Source organism: Amblyomma americanum, chromosome 11, assembly GCF_052857255.1.
Source record: "Amblyomma americanum isolate KBUSLIRL-KWMA chromosome 11, ASM5285725v1, whole genome shotgun sequence".
NCBI classification, from domain to species: domain Eukaryota; kingdom Metazoa; phylum Arthropoda; class Arachnida; order Ixodida; family Ixodidae; genus Amblyomma; species Amblyomma americanum.
Window position 1 is genome coordinate 14,373,585 of NC_135507.1, and position 21,788 is coordinate 14,395,372.

The window sequence follows — 21,788 nt, forward strand, 5'->3', positions numbered from 1 at the left end:
TCGAACCGACGATCTCCTCTGAACACGTGTGCGGCTCTGCCATCAGGCCGATGAGATTAGCGGGGATAGGGTGGCCGCAGCTGTCACAGGACAGGTTTAATTGGAGAGGTATGGGAGAGGCCTTTGTCTTGCAGTGGGCGCAGTCGGGCTGATGATGGTATTGATGATGATGACTGCTTGTAAGCTTTCCTGTGTGTGCATATGGTGGTATTGAATAATAACTATTAAGATGTTGACGATTCTGTTGTGACTTAGCCTTCAGAGTGGCATCAATAATGTCTGCAGGGAGCACGTGCGGCGTCAAGCTAAGCCGCCGCACATGATGCATGCAGCATCTTCTGACTTAGGAAAACGCCGCTGACTTAAATGCTGTCCCGTGATTCCTAGCAATGGTACTGATATTCCCAAGCAGTCGGTCCTCGTTGCGCGCTGGGATCAGAAGGGCAACCTATTTCATCATCGGTGACCCATCTGCAAGGAAAATTTCTAAGCAACTGCGGAAAACTTCTTGCTGGGTGAACTCCAGTAGATACGCTTTAAACATACTCAAGAGCCTGCGCAGTGCTGTTCGAACTGGGAAGTGAGTTCATTTCGTGGTGGCCCGCCTTAATTTTTGCACCGCTTACTTTATTTCCGTCCCCGCCTCGGGGAGAGGAAGGTTCGCTTTCAGAGCAAACAGAGATTTCTAGCTACGTGTCTCGCGTACTGGATTAGCGGTCAGGTGCCCGCTAGAGATGGGAGTTTTCCAAGTAGACCTCAGTCGGAGACATGGCCCGAGGCAGGGATTGCCGTCACACCGTTTTACTTAGCTACACGGGTGCACAGCTCTTTCTTGAGCTGAAAAACGAAACAAAGTGCTAAGGATACGAGCCAGACGTGATCCTTGCTCCGGTTTAAGTTTTTATCCGCATTAGTTCTTTCTCGACGATTATCAATGGCTTTTAGGTATGCCGGAATTTCATAAAACCTTAGCTTAAAGGCGGTAATTTTTGGGTTGCCAGTAAGGAACTTCAAATGAGCTTGCTTCTGAAGTAGTGTCGATCAACGGCAGATGTCAGATGTAGCGATTAAAACGTTTTTATGGGACGAAGGTTAATGTTTTTCGGTTTTCCTTCTGTTAACTTTCAATCACATGAATCCTACTGACTAATCGATGTAGGACTTGCGCGAAGTATCAAGTCCGAGTGATTGGAATGGCTTAGAAAATAGACGAGATAGAGAGTGAAGTTTACATTACCTTTTAAAGCTACCGATGTGAATCTAATTTTGGGCAAAGAAACGTTCAGTGGTGTTCGGGAACTTTGCAGCCTGAGTTGAATGAAACCTGAGTTGAAAAACCTGGCGCACGGTCGATGCAGGTATTCGGCGGAGCGAAGGCCGTTACCTTGCATGACACGTCGGTCCGATGCGCTTGTCTTCGCGTGACATCAGAGTACACTAATATATATATATATATAATTCAAAGTTGAAAACGCTTCATTTAGCCATAGATTTATTTTGAGTCCACGTTTCGGACAGAGCCTGTCCTTTCTCAAGACTCTTGAGAAAGGACAGGCTCTGTCCGAAACGTGGACTCAAAATAAATCTATGGCTAAATGAAACGTTTTCAACTTTGAATTTTTGCCTCTAGCAACCAAATACGTTTATCTTTCTATATATATATATATATATATATATATATATATATATATATATATATATATATATATATATATATATATATATATATATATATATATAGATTGTGTGTGATGCTAATGAGAGGATGACCAGTCGACCACTCGGTCATGTTTCACGGGAGGTGTTTCTTGTCAGTCATTGCGTCACAGCGACGTGACCCGTTATCGATAACGGTTGTACGTAATATAGCTCGCGTGTAGTGAGGTGTCGCCATCATAAAGCATGTTTCCCTCTTCCCCGCCAGAAGAAAAAAAAATTGGCAGCGGCTTAACTCGGCTAAACCTGGAATTCAGCGAAAAGCAAGCACGCTAGGCTCCTCCATGGCAGCTCCGCTACACGCTCGCGACAGCTGTTCTATGTATATATACCAACACGACCACGTGGCTTTGACGTGGTATCACATGGTCTTACTACACCCCCAACGGATGTCATTACGTGGCTTCACATCACCTCATCGGATGGTTTTAAGGTCAAAGGTCAACCCAAAGGTCACCCAATGCCAAAGGTCAAAGGTGAACTCAAGGTCAGAGGTAAAAGGTCAACTAAAGGTCATGAGTCAAGGGAAGGGGTCAAGAGTACGACACCATAACTGTATCACATATGGTCATACACGGCTAACGTTTTGGGGGGTCTGAACGTCATTCAAAGTCATTATCCAGCCTACGCGACGACTGCTTTACCTAGCGTAGTGAAGCTTTTCGCTTCAAAAATAGGAAAATACTGACAGAGGTAATATCAACTATTTTTTTCTTTCCAATGGTGGGGTGTAGCCTTGGGACTGTGAAGGTCTGAGTTATTCACGTGCAAGGTTATACTGGCCCTTGCGCCCTGCCCAGAATCGTCATTCACGACAACATTCTTCCCCCGTCCTCGGCGCACTCCCCCAAGTCAGAATAATGCAAGTGTTTGAATATCCCGCCTTTTCATTACTGATATAATGCGCCGTTACGCCCATCTTCCTGATCGAGGGCGTTGCTCTGCATAGAATGCCGTGACAGAGATGGGACGCGGGAAAGGTGCCTTGTCGACAGGAACTGTGGTTATACTTCTACTCCCTCTACATTAGCGCATATTCTTCATCAAGGTAACTTTTGTAACCGATTTTTTTTTTAAGTTGTCACGGGCATTATGTTAGTGTTGTCGCACTCTTCGCACCTAGATATTATGTTCGCGCACTCGTGCTTCCACGGTTCGGGCGCATGTGTTATATTTGCAAATGGCGACGAAAAACGGCGCCACCTAGCCTCAGATACATACGCATTGACATCTCGCTTGAAAGAAACTTCACTGACGTGGAGCACGTTTCCCGCCACGATGCATCTGTTATGCCGAAACACCTTTCTCGTAGATCCAGACACCATCCATGCTGGATGCCGTATTTAGTTCTATGCGTTTATTCCTTCATGTCTTTCAGCGCATGACGGCGGGTGAGTGTTGAGGTGTTTTTCGTGTCTCTGCTCTCTCCATTTGCAGTGTGGGAGGTTCAAAAGGAAGCAGAGGGGCGTGTGGGAGTGTTAGGACGCCAGGAGTTGTGCTGTGCGGGTCGCACTCAGACATCGCGACGTTTCCATAGTCTTTCGGCAGCAGCAATCCATGCATGTCTGCTGCGTTTTTATTTTTTGTTCCTTTCATACCGTCCTGCTTCGTGCTTATATGTCCTCCCCTCCTCATTCGGTGCCACCGACAGCAAGGTCTGACATCGACTCACCTCTCTCAGGTGTGCCAGTTCTCACAGTGTTCCCCGCGCCGGCAGAAGTTGCTCTCTCCGTTGAAAGCAAGGACCAGGAAGATGGCCTGTCTATACATCGTCTTCGGGGTCCCCTGAATTCCACTTCCGTGTCTCTATTTCTTCTCTTCCCAGGGAAGACTGCGACAGGGTTTCGTCGTGGCGTCGCTGAATGTTCGGAGAAAGTTGGATGGATGGTGTTGCGTTACGGCATAGGGCGGACGAAAGTTTTTTGCCTCTAAAGCGTTGGGTCTACGCACGAGTAAGGGGCTTGCTTGTGTGTCTTGAATTGTTTTTTTTCTTTGTGAGGGACGGAACCTAGATATAGAAGCTCAGAAACCTGCCACGAGACCGCCAGAGCTGTTTTGCCGTGCTTAGGATATCTCGACAGCATTCCTCTTCGGCAGCCTTAGAAAGTATCCGTAGCAATGCACATGCTAGGTAATGATAAACCACAGTCTGAAAGTCTGGACGTTTGAAACAAGACTTTGACGTCGTTTCCATGAGCATTGAGGGCGGAGAAATTAGCTCCTCGTACCATATCAAACAATAGCTTGATTCAAGCTATAATTATTGAGCAACGAAAAGCAGCTGTAACGGCATATCATGACAAGTGGGGCAGCAGCTTCCTGACTACTGAAGTGTTGCTGACAAAAAGATGAAAGCATGAATTAGTTGCTTAGTCCAGCGGATGCTAAAGGGCTAGCTCTAAAAAAATAATTTTGTTACAAGCTAGAAGACAAAACAAGCTTTCCAAGCACCTCGAAACAAGACTTGCAAGTTGCTTTTGCGGCTGTAATTAACCAGTGTCTGCCACTCATGTATATCAGCCCAGGGCTGGAGCGGTTATTGCAGTGACGTCTTCTGGTGCCCGTACTTTTCTCAACACCGCAATATTTGACGCGCTCTCCATTGCTTGCGAGTGGCAGGTGGTGGATTCGGTAACGCATAATGTCACTCGTTCACTAGTAGCAGGTAATACACGAGAACAACGCTTGTGTACACTGAATTCAGGCAGTCAGGTGCACCGAGCTATTGCAGTCAACTTCATGAATGTACTGCATCCCGTGAGCGAGTGTGCTCTTGGCTCTTTCAGCGTGTGTACACTTCACCCTTAGCATCACTCGGAACAGCCTGCCAGATAGATTACCAGGTTAACCTCTGCAGCTTTCATCAACGAGTAACTCCTCAACCTCCTCCTCCCCGTCTTTGCGGGACCGATGCACTGCAAGGCGATTGTGATCCGAATTAAACCTATAAATATTGTAATGTCTACTTCTGTACATGACGATGGGCGTGTTTTTGAGTGACTCTTTGCATACGTTAATTCTATAAGGTTCGCGGACTTTCCCTGAGCCGCCTTGCTCACTAAATATGTTACACCAAACTACAAGACAGGCAGGAGGACGAAATACAAATGTGAAACTCCTAGAGGGTTAAGCCTGGTGTACTGCACCCTTTTTTCTCGACAAAAAAAGAAAAAATTTGCAGAGGGAACTAACTCCTGTCGTGGCTCTTGCCAGCACGACCTCCTCCCTTTGTGCCCCGAAAAGGCGCGAAAAGTGCAGCGCCTTCTCAATCGGCACGCGGCCGCCGGCGCTAACGAACTCCCTGAAGGCTGTGTGTAAGGAGTCAGGACCGTCGCCGCCGTTCGACGGGCTGAACCAGTGGCGCTAGGGGCCTCCGTCTGCCGGGGCGGGTTGCATCAGTCGCGGAGCCAGAGAGAAAGTATTCCACAAACGGAGAGAAGGTAACAGAGGCGGCAACGAAGAAACGTTCGCAGCGCCCTCGACCGGAAAGCGAGAACTGGCGCCGCGGCTAACCGGATTAACAGCCGCCGCTCCAGCGCTCCTGCGCCGCCTGGCGGTGTATAAACGACACCCTATACTGCACCCCTGTTCGTGTGTGCGTACGTGTGTACATTTATATCGCAGCAGCCGATTGCTGAAGTGACGGAGAGCTGGAGCAAAGGAGTATTTATACGCACTGTTCGTAAGAAAGACAGCGAGGATATCGGGAGTAGGGGGCGCTGCGGGTGCTGGGAAAGGTTTGGAGCAGGGTTGCTGGAGCTGAGTAAAAGATCAACACGCAGGCCGCGTCGTGCGAATCGCGCGCCGAAAGCGTTGACGGCGATCCTTGATTCTTGATCTCCCCTCCTGGCTTTCGCCATGGTTGTTCACTCTTTGCCCCCGTTTCTGTCGTTCGAAACCGAGAGAGAGAGAGAGAGAGCCGCCGCTTTGGAGTGATTTCACAGAGCGCGGCTGTAGTTGGACAGTTAGCCCCGGGCTGTGAAACTCTTCGGAGTTGTCGAGAACTTGGCCATGTAGTGCGTGAACACTGGGCAGATAATAATGCACATGGGAGGCCATGTTCGGGAAGGAGGCGTACTAAGATGGCGAGGAGAGGATAGTAGCTTTAGTACGTTGGCGGGACTTAAGCACCCTGCGATGCATAGATCATGCTACATTGATTGACTGATCGATCGATCGAATGTTTCATGCATTCATTGGCTCATGGCGTCAAAATGCGTCATCAGTCATAAAATTCTCGCTTTAGCTGGAGGGAAGTGATGTCGCTAGAACGGAAGCGACTTCACTTCCGGTAAAGGTATATATAAACAGCTTGTATTGGTGTCACATTTCGGACACATTGTAATTAGCAGTCCCTGTAAATTGTGGTTGATGGACTGATTGAATGATTAATTGGTCGATTGAGTGGTGGTGTCTTTCATTAATTTCTGGACCCGCCGCTGTGTCTCAGTGCTTATGGCGCTAAGATGCTGACCCGAAAGACGCGGGTTTGATCCCGGCCGGGGCGGTCGAAATTCAATGGAGGTGAAATTCTAGAGGCCCGTGTGTTGTGCGATATCAGTGCACGTTAAAGAACCCCAGGTGGTCGAAATTTCCGGAGACCTTCACTATGGCGTCCCTCATAACCTGAGTCGCTTTGGGACGTTAAACACCCATAAATCACAAATCATTAATTTCTGGAACACTGTATCGAAGGTGTTTATGCTCTAGAAATCGCAGTTTTATCCTTATCGCTATGCAAAAGATGCATACCCATTTTTACAACGGGATCATGCTTACACGCATCATAAGAATGCGGAAACGTGCTATGGTTCATGTTTTACGTCTAGGTGAGTCGTAAGAAAACTGAACACTACTCTAGCGGCTCTTTCTATCTGTGCTTTCTAAAGCAAATGACTCTGAGGCTATATACTATACCGGCACGAATGTTTGCCTGTAATTCTTTCGATATAAAGACACGTCGTCAGGCTTTGTTTTTCTTTCTTTTAGCTATACCTGTATGATTAATCCTTTGTTCCTTTCTGTGCTGCAATTGTAAAGCTAATGCAGTTCCGCTAAAAGCTCACCTGTCAGCGTCAGTCTACCGTTTTTTTTTCTTTGTTCGATTAACTGACGTTAACTACTCTGGCCACGTGTCTTCTCGCGGAGCAAGTATCGCTAGCTTCCCTTTCTAAAGTGGCAGGACTCAATGGGAGCGGACAGAACAAAAGGTCTACGAACCTTTTGTTCACAACCAGCCATTCGCTTACTCATAAAATCCTCTTTCTGGTGTATGCTATACAGCAAGCTGGACTCCAGGGGAACTAAGTGAGCTTACGCTTCTTGTGGAGAACACTTTTTCACATACGAGTTTCGGTCGCCGATTTTTATTTCTATTGAAACTTCTTTCCTTTTTTTTCACTTTATCAATGCTGGGTGTTACTAGGGAGGTTCAACGGAATCGCGCTGGTGCACTGTCATTCCGTGGAACGCGGTGAGTATCTCAAACGGAGCTGCCACCTGAATCCGTTCTCAGCTCTCGGGGAACGAGTCCCCCCCCCCCCCCCCCCCCCCCCTTCATGCCGACAGAGTGGCGGGCGCAATTAGGACTATCCATCTCTTACACGTTCGCAGCGCGAACAATGAACGGACTTCGGCGAGAGGCTCAACTCCGGAAAGGATGGAAAGAAAGCAAGAAAAAGAAATGAAGTGAAAAAGCTCATTGCTTTTTCACGCTCATTTGCTACTCTGGCTTTTTAAAATTTTATTTGTCTATGCGTGTGTTTACATCATAATATGAAAGTACGGTTGAAGTGGAAGGGTCAGAGAAGGAAGGGGCCTTCAGAGGGCATGAGTAGGGTTAGAGGGTTCAGGAGGGTTGGGAAGAGGGTGACCGGTTAAGAAATATGGTGCGTCTTTTCGCCGCTTTGAAAAGGGAATTAGAATAGGCGCCGAGGAAAAACTTTTCCTCTAGCGAAACCCTCTCTCTCTTTCCTCCCTGTTTCGTTCAATCCGTTCGCTCTGTGTCTGCCTCATATCTTCCGCTTTACTGCACTGTTTATTTGTCTTTCTTTAATACCGGGGGATACTTCTTCCCCTCTTTTCTTCCCTATTCCCTAAATGCCCGCGCGCGCGCCATCTCGTTGACACCGACGCGATCTACGTCGCTGTGGTGGAGTGCGTGCTGTGGAAAAGAAGACTCGTTGCCCCCGATCCAAAGATTTCCGTTTATTTTTATTTTTTTTATTTTCAGTGTTTCTCGATCGGCGCGCAGTCGTCAGTTTTGTCGGGGTTGGGAGGTTGAGAAAAAAAGAGAGCGTTAAGCGACGTCAGAAGAAATAAATAAAATAGGGAGAAATAGGTGTAAAGTTGATGGGATGATGGGGAGTAAAGGGCTTCCTTCAACGCAAGGGAATGCAGAGGAGCGCAGGGGGTGGGGGGCGGATGTAGAACGAAAGAGGGAGTGTGCTTTGAAGGGTCGCGCTCATCAGCAGTCCATTTATTTCCAAACGAGCGCCTGCGATTTCTTTCGGAGACCTGATGCATATTTATCTGTATTTCACTTTTTTTTGTTAACTCAGTCTCGTTGGCGCTTATGTATGCGTGGCGTTCTTTCTATAGCTACGTAGCCACCGTGAATTAATATATAGCGGTGGAGAGAGCTTTCTGCGCTTGGGATAGACGAGAGTGCTGCGCAAGGCGCTTTGAGCGTGTGCGACGGTGATGACGCCTCGCGATCGTTGGTCCAGGGGTCGACAGATTTCGTCGCCTTGGAGTAGACGAAACAACAAACGCAGCGAACATGGGCCGCCGCGGTGGCTGAGTAGTTATGGTGCTCGGCTGCTGGCCCGAAAGACGCGGGTTCGATCCCGGCCGCGGCGGTTGAATTTCGATGGAGGCAAAATTCTAGAGGCCCGTGTGCTGTGCGATGTCAGTGCGCGTTAAAGGACCCCACGTGGTCGAAATTCCCGGAGCACTTCACTACGGCGTCTCTCATAGTCTGAGTCGCTTTGGGACGTTAAACCCCCATAAACTAAACTAAACGCAGCGAACATAAAAAGTGGGTGAATTTGTTGTCAGCTTTTTTCAGAGCTAGGTTATTTTTGCCACGTCTCTTTATGTAATATTCTATTTTAATTGTTGTTGCCATAATTTCAGAAGAAAAGATTTGCAAAAAGGGCCGGATATGGTAAGCTTTGCGATCCGCTTCCTAGATATCGTACTGATTCGACGCCTATAGGCACGATACAGGCGTCGGTTGTGTGCACTCACTACCGCCGTAGCCGCCGCGGTGGCAGAGTGGTTATGGCGCTAGGCTGCTGGCCCGAAAGACGCGGGTTCGATCCTGGCCGCGGCGGTCGAATTTAGATCGAGGCGAAATTCTAGAACCCCGTCGACTGTGAGACGTCGGGGCACGTTAAAGAACCCCAGGTGTTTGAAATTTCCGAATTCCTTCTCTGCGGCGTCCCTCATAGTCTGAGTTGCTTTGGGACGTTAAACCCCTATAAACTAAACCAAACTACCGCAGTGAACGCAGGCGAACGGTGGCGAATGCGAGTGAAGGCCACGTGAGGCTGCCACACCTATTTTGTCGAAATGTATCCAATACCCTACTAAAATGACGATTATGATTTTTAATGGCGCTAGGGAATCTTTGGCCGAAGAGCACCATGACACGAGGCGTTTTCTTTTTTTACACAAGGGGGGTCAAAGGCCTATTTTCTAAGCTTTGTGACCCCAGATAAGTCGAGCACTAGGCCAGGGGAAAGCTTCGACCCATTGCATCACCGGTGCATGCATACTCGGCGGCACTGGGATCGAACCCTTACTCCCTGCATGTGAGTTGGATCCTCAAACGACTAGGCTACCGCTGCGGCGCCATCCAACACTGTACAAAAAAATTCCCATCTTTTTATCACTTTGCAACAAAGAGATTAGGTGGAGCAAAAAATTACATTTATATTTAAACAATGAAGATTTCCACATAGAGTGCAAGGGCTGCACAGCTGAGTGAAAAGACGGAGCCGGTTTTGTTGGTGCAGTAATGTTCAGTGCGATTATTGCAACTATCCGCGTGCGAGAATCAGCCATTATCTCATCCTGGTGGTGTCCAGTTGCGTTCAGCATTTAACGACGATGGAAGGAATCAGACCTGCGATGACAATGCGGCAATCAGGTGTCAAAACTTTTGCAACTTGACGTTGTCAGTGGTGGTAGGGGACAAGCTGGACTTAAAATAATTTTGCGCGCATTTAAATATGGTGTGGGCAGTGATTACTTAGCGAAAACATATTAATTACTACAAATGCGTTTTTAGTAATTTAAAGCGGGGCTTTTCGATGATAACTCAAAGTCCGCATAACGAGTGAGGTAGGCTTGTTGTCTGAGGTGACTTTTGTTTATTCCAGCTTATCATAAACTACGGCGGCATTTAGATCTGGAGGCAAGCCTGTACGTTTTACAATCGTTAAAATTTCTGTCAACAGGCATATTCCGCTGCTTGACTATGCTTCCGAACGTTTTGTGTGCTATGACAAGTCACTTTCGCTCTGTAATATTTTTGTCATACGGTCCGAGCTTGACGCAGTTTATTGCTGCTGAGCCTGTTGGCTTAGGAGTTCACAACAAAAATATACACCCGTTTTTTGACGTGAAAAAGTACTCCCCCCTGCTCCTTTCCGACCTGCTAATCATATCAGTGTAGCGTCGCCGCCAAATTTGTGTTGGTTTGCCCACTCATTGATGTGATAGGTGCCCTTTCTGTTGAAAACAAACCAAAATGAAACACGGACATTGCACGGTGCAGTAAAGCGCTTCACTTACAACGCAGTGCAAGTGTGGAAGAATCATCTACCGCGTTGCTCGACAAAGTGGCTCAAATAACCGTCTTCTACATCGTAGACCCTGGACTTAAATTTAGTGCGGATGTCGAGATACCGAAACATGGAAGTTTGTCTTGTACGTCTCGCCGCGGCATTCGAGCGTACCGTCTTTGCCATGATTCTCCGCGTAGGCATGATTTTGAAAAGAGGCTTAGCGCGACAAAACACGTACAAGAGTGCGACATAAATCGAGCGCTCGTCTATTATCCACTTGTCCTTGCTTTGTCGCAGTGTGCGTGCCTCCAAACTCAGAACCATAACCATGGCTGCATGGTTTCCTTCTCATTTTTATGCTGTAAACGTAAATACGCCTATATGGGTGTAAAAATGGAGTCAGCTGTCTTCTAGCGCAGTCCCTTTTATAAAAGGGTCTGTGCTATAGAGTACAGCTAACTCCCTTTTTACCCCTTTTTGTTTAAAGCGCTAGAGTGGAGCACTCATGGAACCCATAGAGGTCTAAATCTCAGTAATGTAAGCAGAACCATTTTTTCACCAACAACTTATGCCTTTAGTGAAACCGTAAGGGTCCCAGTATACGTGTGGGAAGCAAAGCGTGCTGCCTGGTTACTTCTCGCAAAGGCGGTACGTCTCGTACTAAGCGCAAGGTGTTTACCTTGAGCATATGATGCACCGGATGTTAGTATGTTTTGTGCGTTGTTGAGCTGCCTTTCTTTACCCTCGGTAGAAGCGACATTCGCATGGCAAGTTGGCGGTGGTGGTCAATGTTCCAATATTTCTTGGGAGTACGTAGGACCACGGTTTGCGCAATCCGTCAAGGCATTAACTTTAACTAGATAGCTTCGGCATCGTGTTCGAAGCATTGAGTGGCTTCTCGCGAACATTTAACTCGACTCCTAGGTTCTCTTAGTGATAGCCTAAATGCAACGCTTAGCGGCGCTTAACGATGGAGGCTGTGACGTCATCTATTACATAGTATACAAATAAAGCGAGCGTCGGAGGAAGAATGCCTTCCTGAGCATGCTGTGCAATACTTGCAGTGCCTTTGAGAAATCTTATGAACAAAAGTAATATTTTCTTACGTAAAACGCCGCGATCAAGCGGTAAATATCGTTGTGGTGCAGTAGCTCCCAGTGTTTAAGCCATAGTGGCCTAAAGCCGCGTCCTACACTCTAAACACAAATACGCTTATAAGGGAGTAAAGTAAAAAAGGGAGTAATCTGTCGTCTAGCTCACTACCTTTTATAAAAGAGAGTAATCTAGGGGGCAGATTACTTCATTTTTACTCCTTTCTGTTTAGTGTGTACTCTAGGCCTGTTAGCGCCAGAATCGAGAGCATATCAAAGAGAAATGTTCAGTCATGGCCACGGAGGAAGACTATATATTCTTGCTCCGTGGTCATGGCGTACACATGATAGAGGCGAGTCATAGTGAAAGCCAAGTTGACTTTTTGCTTGTATTTGGCAGTACGCCGATTTAAACCGTGATGACCGTGTCGTCGATCTGAAGCGGACGACTGTCGCTTGCTGAATGGCATTTTTGTTTCCACGCTAAAACCTGCCTTACGAGCTTGCACAAAGTGTGTCCGTACGCAGCGGTGCTAACGAGATGAGCTGGTCTCTATAGATAAAGGATCAAATGGCTAAAGAGCTGCCCTGGGAAACAGATAAACAAAATTTTGTTCTAATTTTCCCCGTGAGGCAGCGCGCAATAGGAGAATATTCGTAAGCTATGGCAGCAGCTCGCCCTTCCGCTGCAGCCACCGCTCCCTACAAGTGGCGCTCCATCGTGACCAGTAAGCAAACAGCGGAGTCAAAATGGATTTAATTCCGAAGCGAACAGATGTTTTTTTTTTTTCATTTAAATAAGGGAGGCGATGTCCCAGTACCGTGCGCGACAGCGCCCTACGCACGCGCTCTCTGGACCCTGCGTTTCGCGCACGGCGCAACGTCACTGAACATTCTCTGCTTTATTGACATGAAGGATCGGCTTAAGTGTATATTTAAATCTATATTGTGCGCAAAGGATGTTCGCCATGCTTTTTCACTTCTCAATATCGTCATTATTGGTTTTATCTCCTCCGTTGGAAGTGTGATTGGAAGGGTGCTATCCGAGCCCGTGATCACATACAATTCAAATCTATCTCTAGGCGCAATCGAAAAGAAGACAATACTGGGTGCCAAAAATATAGATCTTTCTTATGACACTCATTGCAAACTCGGATGAGTGTGTCTAATTTTTGTTTGCGCCACTTGTTCTCTGTGGTAGTAAACTTAACCAGTAAAAATGTCGTCCTTACCAGTTGATATTAAACCAGTTCAGTCGCTTCGAGCTGTAGCAAGGCTGCGTGTCGTTTGGATTGAAAAAAATGACATGTGTAATCTTTATTCAGCTCTGAAATGACCACTGTGACAGAAGTAATGAAGTCAAGAGTTCGACGAAAACTCGTCTGGTCGGGGACAAACATGTTGACGAAGAAGAAGGAGCGTCGACCAAAGAAAACAAAAACAAAAACAGACGTTTCGGCTCCCGTACGGGAGCCTTGTTCACATTGAAATGAAGCAAGCAGCTCAGTGGCATTACATATGCTTGAAAAGAGGGCGCAGGCCACTGAGCTGCTTGCTTCATTTCAATGTGAACAAGGCTCCCGTACGGGAGCCGAAACGTATGTTTTTGTTTTTGTTTTCTTTGGTCGGCGCTCCTTCTTCTTCGTCAACAGAAGTAATGATAGTGTGAACATTTCATATGCCTATAGGTTCTTTAGTACGCCAAGCGCATGCATTTCATAAAGCACCAGTAACTTTCCTTGTAGTTCCTGTTAAGTTGGGTTTTGTTACCGCGGGTTCTTTAAGATGAGTTTTGAGTTTGTTTCTCGCAAATATCTCGGAAGAATTTTCGTGGCAGGTGTGTACGGTGGTGTTTGCGTAAATCTCCTGGCTCTTCATTAAATTTAAATTAATTCGTGTGCTATCTTTTCGACATATCTGCTATTTAGCACCTACCATAAATTCAATATCAGAGCGAATGACGACGTCACTTAAAGGCAAAAATTTTGCCCATGAACTTCGATCGTGGCTACAAGCGGGGCTGAAACCGTGTGCACCTTACTGGTTAGACAGGTCATTGTGGTACCTTGCAGTTATTGATATTTTACCGTATACGCGACAATGTCGACGCGAACAAAGTAATAGATTGGACATGACGGTGTAACAAATTAAGCTGTAAACTTTCTAATTGTCATATTCGATTACAGTAGTCACATATCAACAACGCCAGTGCGCGACTTACTGATCTAATGATCAGTATGTCGCGAAATCTATTTTAATATAAGCGGTAGAAAAGGAAGCATCACATGTGGTTCCTTGGACAGAACGCGCCTTACGCACATCTGACGCACGTTCGTTATGTCCACGCAGGATTAAGCCATGTAATGAGCCTTAACCCATAATGGAAAGCAAACGCAGACGACAAATCGCGCCTTCACTTGCATATCCTGAGAGAAGACTCTATGGTTACAACTTTCAACGTACCCCTGATTTCTTTTTACCGCGAGAGCTGTTAAGCGCCCGTCCTGGGCTTCGCGTTGTCGTCATCGTCGTAGTAGTGAGTTGTAGCCGTCGGCGTAACCGGTAGGTGCATTGCCATTGGAACCACTTTGAAGGTGGTTGGTGGCAAGATTAGAGGACTCCCGACCGCAGGATGGTTACAATAGAAGGAGGAGGGTATGGCAAGAGCATAAGAAGTGCAACCGTTGGGTGGTTTCCACAGCAGTCAGCCGGAGGGCAGTTACCCTGGAAGGACGAGGAAAGTTACATTGAAAAGGGGGGGGGGGGGGTATCGCGACCGCATAGGAAGGCGTAACCGGAGGGCTTTTGCCATGGGAACTGTCCGGAAGTGGGTTACCGTGGAAGGGGGAGGGTATGGCGAAAGCGCAGGAAAGCTTAGCCTGAGGGTGGCTGTCATGTGAAGGAGGAAGGAAGGTATGGCCAGAGGGGAACGCTTTACTGGAGGTGGATGTTGCGGCAACCATTCTGAGGGTTTTACTCTTGTAGGAGGAGGGCACGACCAGAGCGTAGGAATGCCTAATTGAAGGTGGTTATCACAGGAACCACCAGGAAGGCGTGTACCGTAGAAGGCGGAGGGAGGGTATGGAGAAAATGGAGGAACGAAGGTCAGTTCACCTGCGGCAGCTGCTAAAAACGCGCCGCCCAAAGTGGTCGGCGGTGGCGCCATGCGCCTAGAGCAGCGGTCTGGAGAGGACAGCTAGTCGAAAAGCAAGTATGTGGAGAAAGCTGGAAACAGTGTCTAGAGCTATACAGATATGAAGTTGCGCTCATATTCTCTACCTCACCATACCGTGAACTGTAAGAAGCTTAACAGCTGTCGCTGAATCTCGTGTTTCGCAATGGTAACCTTCCTGTTAATTTTTCTGATAATGCGAACAATTCTGCCCCAGGTATGCAGCTCTCAGACTAAATGAGCGCAAAAAAGCAAAGAATTGCAACAATATTTATAGAAAAAATAGTGGCCTTTTCACAGACAAGTTTAACTTCGATGTTTTTACGAATAATGACAGGATATTCAGTTCACGAACTGTATACGCATGGAAACCAAACCGGCAGCCACTATTATCGAATCCTTAAATCTCGAAGAGCCAATGAGCAGAGCTAGGCACGCGCAAAGTTTTCGCCGCAGAACACAGCGAAAGTACAATTGTCCACCCCTTCGCCCAGGTAATAAGACATCGCGCCACTTGCTCAAAACTTGGCGACCTCCCCAATCCAAACAGGTAGCGCACTAATGTTGTGACTAACAGACCAGCTCCAATAAGAGATGTAAAGAAACCAATGCTTCTGGCAGGCGGTGCTTCTTTTTGAAGGACATTTAAAGAATTCAAGAAACAGGCTCTGTCTTCTCAATGATGAAGGCAACGGCAACGTCAATAAGTACACGTTGAAAGTGATGCTTGTTAACGGTAACGGACTGAATTCCAAGAGAGGGCATGCGTAGCAGTGGACTGCAGAGAGTTAGGTTGGTGATAAGGTTAAGAAGACTGCGGGGATAGGGTCGCCGCAGCTGGCCCAGGACAGGGTTAACCGGAGAGATATAGGAGGGACCTTTGTCCTGCAGTGGGCGTAATCGGAATGGTGATTATGGTGACTAAAAGTGATGACACTAATAGCGATGAAGTTTTTGAGCTGACAACACACAGGAAGATGATTCAGCCACACGTGATACTGACCGTATAAATTGTTTAATTAACTTAACCATTTTTCTCTAGTTTTACATCTGTTACAGTTTTAACGCGACAGCATTAAAGGCCCCAATGCCTACAACATTTCGTGTGGACGTTGACGACGTTGTCAGCGAAAAATAGGGTGCCGTAGGGTGACCCAGAGGGCGCATTCCTTAACCGCTGCTCCATTGCGGAAGGAGTGATGTGAGGACACTCAGGGACCTATGAAAGTTAAGAAGAGAAAAACAAATTTTGTATATATAGGCATTAACCGATTAGCCATCGCGTCATACCCTTAAGGCGGAGCGCGGGCCGCGGTGCGGCGGCGACTGCCTTCACGAAGTTAGCACGCAGATCGCGGAGTAGCGTCGTGCCAGTTATAGCCAATGGTAGGCAGGTGGCAGATGCCAGTTAAATTAATGATTGGTCGTGAAAGGTTGTTCGGGAAGATCAACGTTTGTGGCACAATTCCTACCAGTGGTTGTCATGCAAACAGCCACCTGCCAATGCAGTGGTGCATCGCTTAAGGGTTACGCCACAGCTCTGGTAGTGGTATGAGGACTCGCCGCGATCTGTGAACGTTAAGTAGAGAATGACGAATTCCGCATATATGGGCATTTACTCATTAACGCTATCCCGTCATATGCTTAAGGCGGAGCTTGAGTGTACCCTCCGATCTTTACGTCGCAATTATGGAAGAACTACAGCCGATAGGCCGCTTTCTTATTATTCTTCTAAGCCCAAAGCGAGGCGTGTTGTTTATGTTTCTAGCAAGTAGGGCTTGCCTCGCGCGATCTCACTGTGCTAACCGTATCTCCGTTTGTCTGTCTTCTTCTCTGCTTGCCTTCTAGGTACGTACATGAGCGACGTTCATTTGCCGTTTAACTCCTTACCCTTTGGTGAGAAGGACGACATCTCTCTACCTCTCTCTCTATCTATATACCTGCATATCGCTCGGTAGCACCTCGTAGCAGTCACGTGACTCACCGCATGCGCCTGCCCAATGCACCACAGAGCCCGCACCCCCGTGTTCCAGTCATGCTGCTGCTGCTGCTGTACACTGCTTACTACACTTGGCACCAGTGTTGCCCGCAGCAATGAGAATAGAAAGAATGATAAAACGCACATGTACGCACTGGTTTAGTAGTGTGCCTTGCCGATGATGCAGACGAAAACGCACACAGCACGCATGCTGCAGCGGATCACCGCACAGATCACGGCTGCTCGATTTTTGAACTGAATTATGACCTGAAAAATGTGTGTCTGCGGTTTGACTGGAGCTTTCTTGCGTAACAGAGGGGACGAAATCAGGTATGTGGCCTTGAAGGGAGATGCGTGCTACAACGTCGTTCGTAATAACCGTAGAACGGTTATTGTGAATGCGGGCGACCTGCATTGCGGTGGCACCGTCAGTAGAGGACAAGCAGAGGCGAGATGATTTCTTCGCGTGTGATTTTAACTGATCTGTGTAAAGAGTGAAGCGAGCGAATGATTTTGACAGGGTAAGGCAGTGTCAAGGAAACGAATAAAACGTTGGAAAAGAAATAGAGATGTATCAGTTGAAAACGTCTGACGAGGCGGCGCAAAGCGCCACCATCTGACAAGTTAGGTGCCTGTAAGGTGGATAATGCCTCACCGCAAATGAAATATCGTGAGCTTCTGCCAACTATTCAGAAGGGGCAGCAGGCAGCGCTTTAAAACGCGGTTCTGCGTTTTGTTGAAAGTAGAAAACTAATCTTAGGGTCTGATAGTCGACGTACGCCGACGATCTTTCATTTCACCCTTCGCGGGCACGCGGACGCTTTCGTGGCGGCGCAGGCATTAACCGGAGAATCTTTTAATAAGCGTGCAAATTTATAAGCTTGACTGCTACGGCGAAGCATGACACGCGTTTTAATCTAACATTAAAAAAAAACAGCGTAAACAGATTAGCGTCGGTGAGAACTCTGCATGATTCCCTCAGCGCCGCATCTCCGCCGACTCCGCGCTCTGATCAGCCATTTGTGATGCATCGTTATGCCTACCTTCGCTGCGCTTATGAAAAAAAAAACAGCAAAGAATCTTGCAGTTAAGACATCTAAATATTTGTTCGATGACATCACTTTTGTTTCCAGGCAATTTTTCACCGGCGTTCAAAAATCGTCTGATGTAGCGCGGCGCTCGAATACCAAGAACGATTGTTTCTGCACGCTGCGGCTCGGGGCAGAATCGCCTTTCTCGAAAAGCGCGCTCAGGTGTACTTAAAACGCGAGAACGTTGAGCGTGTTCCGTAAGGAAAGCTTTGTTACATGTCACGCGGTACTGCAGCAAAGAAATATTTACAGGCAGAGCGCCGCGCTCTTCAAGCGACCGCGCGGGCACCAGTCCCGCGCCCGGACTGTTGGGCGCTCCGACGTCTGTACGGCCCCGGGCTCGGAATGCGCGCAGGCGCCGCGAAACCCGGCCCCTCTAGCTAGCCCCGCCCCGGGCCCGCCTTGCTGAATCAATGACCAGGCTTGAACAAACGGGGAAGGGGGGAGCAGAGCCTATTACACAGGGGCCGGGGAATCCTTTCTCCACAAGCGAGGCAACCAGCGGCAGCAGCAGGTAGCAGTGGTACCTTCACCATCACCACAGAGTGAGCCTCCGCTCTCTCGTTTCCATCCTGGTCGTGGTACTAGAGCTCTCTCCGCTCACTAGCCATGCAAATAGGGACCGGCCTACCTTAGTCCCGCTCCTTTCTTCCCTCAGCTTCCCCTCGCGGCTGCTAGCGAGGGACCGACAGGTCGGACGTATCCCTTCTCTTCCCTACTTCCTCCGTATCTTCCCCTTTTCTCGCATCGACGGAAGTTTGTCGTTCCCTTCCCTGTCCTCGTCTCCCCATTTCTCTTCCCTACTCCCTTCTCTCGTCCGTCGCTTTCGTCGCCCGTTGGCCGCTGTCGTTTCCCTTTCCTCCCCACCCCTTTCTCCCTTCCTTCTACCCCTCGTCCCGTTCGCGGCGCCGTGCCCTCGGGCCCGCTCTGCTTTCCCGGCTGTCCGGCCGGCTCGGCCAGGTGCGCGCGTGGGGGGCGTGAACGTTTGGGACGCGACGCCCGTTCGTGTTGTGTCCCGCGGTTGCCCCGGGATACGTTTTTTCCTCCGCAACCGAGGAGAGGAAAAATAAAGGTTGTTTGTAGCTTGGAAACGAGAAACAGAAGAGGAGGAAAGGGGAATTGTGTTTGTGGTACGAATGCCGTTTGTCGCTCTGCGCTCGGTTAGCTTTCTCCGCGGGCGCCTCTTTTGCGTTCGGGACACTGGGGACACAATGGTGGCGTCAGTGCGGATGCAGGGGAAATAAAAGGGGAGTGGGAGAGGGAGAGACATGTAACGGAGGCGAACACGAAGAATTGTTCTCTCTGGATGTGACCCCTCTCCCTCACTCCCATAGTTCCCCTCAGGCATATCTCAGTTTTTCGTTGCAGTCTAATATGCCCTTCCTTATAAGACTGTCATTTTTACATCTGTTGCTGCTTTCGGCTATCCGCGCGAAGCGCTTTTCTTTTCCCCCCTTTTCAATAATAAAGAAAGAACGAGAAAGTATAGAACCGTAAAACTGGATCTCCCGATTCGGTGCACCCAAGTGTCAACCATTTTATGATTCTTCTCTCTTTTTTCTTCTGTATTCCGCGTAAGCAGTGAAATGAACGAAATTATCACTGCCTCAACAAAGATTAGTCAGCCCAGGAATCGGTATTGCTTTTTGCGCGCTTAGCCCCGCTCTGACGCGCTACCTTTTGTACGAAAGAACAATGGTTTGTCTGAGTTTTTCTGTCTCTCTCTTTCTCTCGCCATCCCTTGTTCTGTCCATCCTCCATGATCTTTCTGTCAGTTTTACACTTCTTTTTTTTTTGCTTTATCGCGTTGTCGCGTGTTTGCTTTTCTATCTTTTTTCCTTCAAACCGGCGTGCCGTGACGTAGCGAGAACGTTGTCGCTCGAGCGTTTGCGGTGGTGGTGTCGTCGTCGTCATGGCAACAGTTTGCCCAGCCGCGTTCCTGGTTGTTTGAACAGAAACGATTGCCCGCTTTCTCCTTCGCTCGCTTGCATGTCTTTCTGGGAAACACGCTTGTTTCGCTTAGCTCGCTATAGAGAAGAAAAAAAAGTCGAAAAGAGAATTGAAAACGAGCATCGAGTAGGAATTAGAGGAGGAGGGGCTTTTACCACGACGCAGGGTACGTCAAAACAGAGGACGTTTCCTCGTTCCAGAATGTGTCGTTCGTATTTCCCCCGTGCCTGGAAGCAGCTTGACTTGGAAACGTGACTTTCATTCAAGGAACGCCCTGACACCTGTGTGGTCTATCTACAACGCGTGGTCTGTGTTTTGACGGGTTGCTCAAGTTCTCAGACCGGCAGTACGCCTTCGGTTCCCGCATTCTATAGATGCATAAAAAAACGCTTTTTTTGTTGTCAATGTCGCTCCGCAGAAACCCGAACCCGTTTTTCCGTTGTTTTGCAGGTGTCTATGCACTTGCCTCCGCTGTGTTCGGCTCTCTCCCTACAAGAGCTCGTGGAGCTTTAGGTTATATGACTTGAACCTTTCTGTACTTTTTTTTTTGCTAATGGAAAACATCTCTTTCTTTCGATAATTTTTCCGATGCGTCCTAAGGTATAACAGCATCGCTGTTTCAGTCATTCGGACGCTTACGTTCGCATATCGGGAGACGTTTCGAAAATAACGCCGAGTTTGACTTTCAGAAGAAATCGATCTTGCGTTAAGTTTACGCGCTCGCGGAAGAAGGGACGTGATTTTTATTTTTGATTTCAACGGCTGGGAATGGTACCTGCTGGAAAATTGAGTAAAATAGTGTGGGGATTACTAATACGGTGAGCACGCAGATAGCCAGGCGAAATCAGATACAGTGCTGGAAGGAATACAGATGCATAGGGAAGACCGCAACAGCTTACTTTAAAACAAACAGACAGAAACACCCTATACCCGCAGCTTCACTACATGTAGAAAAGACGGGTCTGGCGTTTTGGGTCTTCAGATAAGAGGCCGGTCATTCTGGCACAGCGACACTCAAAATTTTACATTGTGCTCTTTGCGAATTGAAGCGTGTGCGTTTCAAGTTTATTGTTTAATTCTAATGCTATGGGGTGTTGATTACAAGTTTTAACGATTAGGCGACAGTTTGCAGAAGTTTGGTGTTAACTGATTCAAAATGTAGCAGTATTGACCTTCAAGGTACGCCTGCATTTTTGGAATTAAAAATTCCAATCGTGATCGCAACATAATTTTCGTCGCATTATGTGGGCTATTTTCCTTTTGTTCACAAATGATAGAAAACGTCGATGATGTGGCTGCTTCTTGTCTTACTTGAGTCACAAAATTTGTGAGCGCCTGTTGTAAAAGCTGTAGCCATCTTTCAGTATCTCTCGCTTTCCAGCCTTCGATACAATTATTCTCGCACCCGGAAAGAACATTCCTTCGATCAAGGGTTCATTAGTGGAATTTTAGACATCACTCTGACAACAGAACTCAGCCAGGTTTAGGCATGTGCCATATCTCGAGACCCCTAAATGCAGCGTGAGTGCCAAGAAGTGCAAGTTTTGTGGGTTCAAATGCGTGTTTATTGGTGCCTAAACCGGAGCAAAGTATTCCGTCGCGTTCTCGGGGGGCCCTGTCGTGTGGCTCTCTGCGTTCAGAACCTCACCTAATGCCAAGTGAGATTAACAGAAGGGCCCGAAAGTAAAACAAGTGAATGAAAGAAAAAGAGCACCCAGAGGGAATGGTGAATGTGTGAGAATTGGAGTCGTGCCCCTCCAATTCCCAGCACGGAAATAAATCCACAAAGCCTAAGCCTACTTGGATGACGCCATCACGTAGGTCGCGTCACGTCAGGAAACCCACTACAGGATTCGCCTGGTTTATTGTGATTTAGAGCAGCATTAAAGTTATAGTTGACAAGCTAGTGAAAACGACAGTTCTAGGTTATGCCATATGATGACGTCGATGCTGTTTACAGCGTATACAATTACTCGACGAGCAATCGTTTGAGAC

At 47.7% G+C, this 21,788-nt stretch overlaps 1 protein-coding gene across 3 annotated transcripts in view; it reads left to right on the top strand.

The window, feature by feature from the left end:
- The window catches only part of LOC144109932 (uncharacterized), a 150,410-nt gene that overhangs the window by 65,359 nt on the left and 63,263 nt on the right, over positions 1–21,788 (top strand). Inside the window, exon 3 of one of the 3 annotated variants that reach the window (XM_077642699.1) lies at positions 16,623–16,670. The exons of the other annotated variants lie outside the window; for them this stretch is intronic. Within the exon in view, the coding sequence (XP_077498825.1) occupies positions 16,623–16,670 (48 nt within the window). The remainder of the gene's footprint in view (positions 1–16,622; positions 16,671–21,788) is intronic. 3 annotated transcript variants of the gene reach the window in all.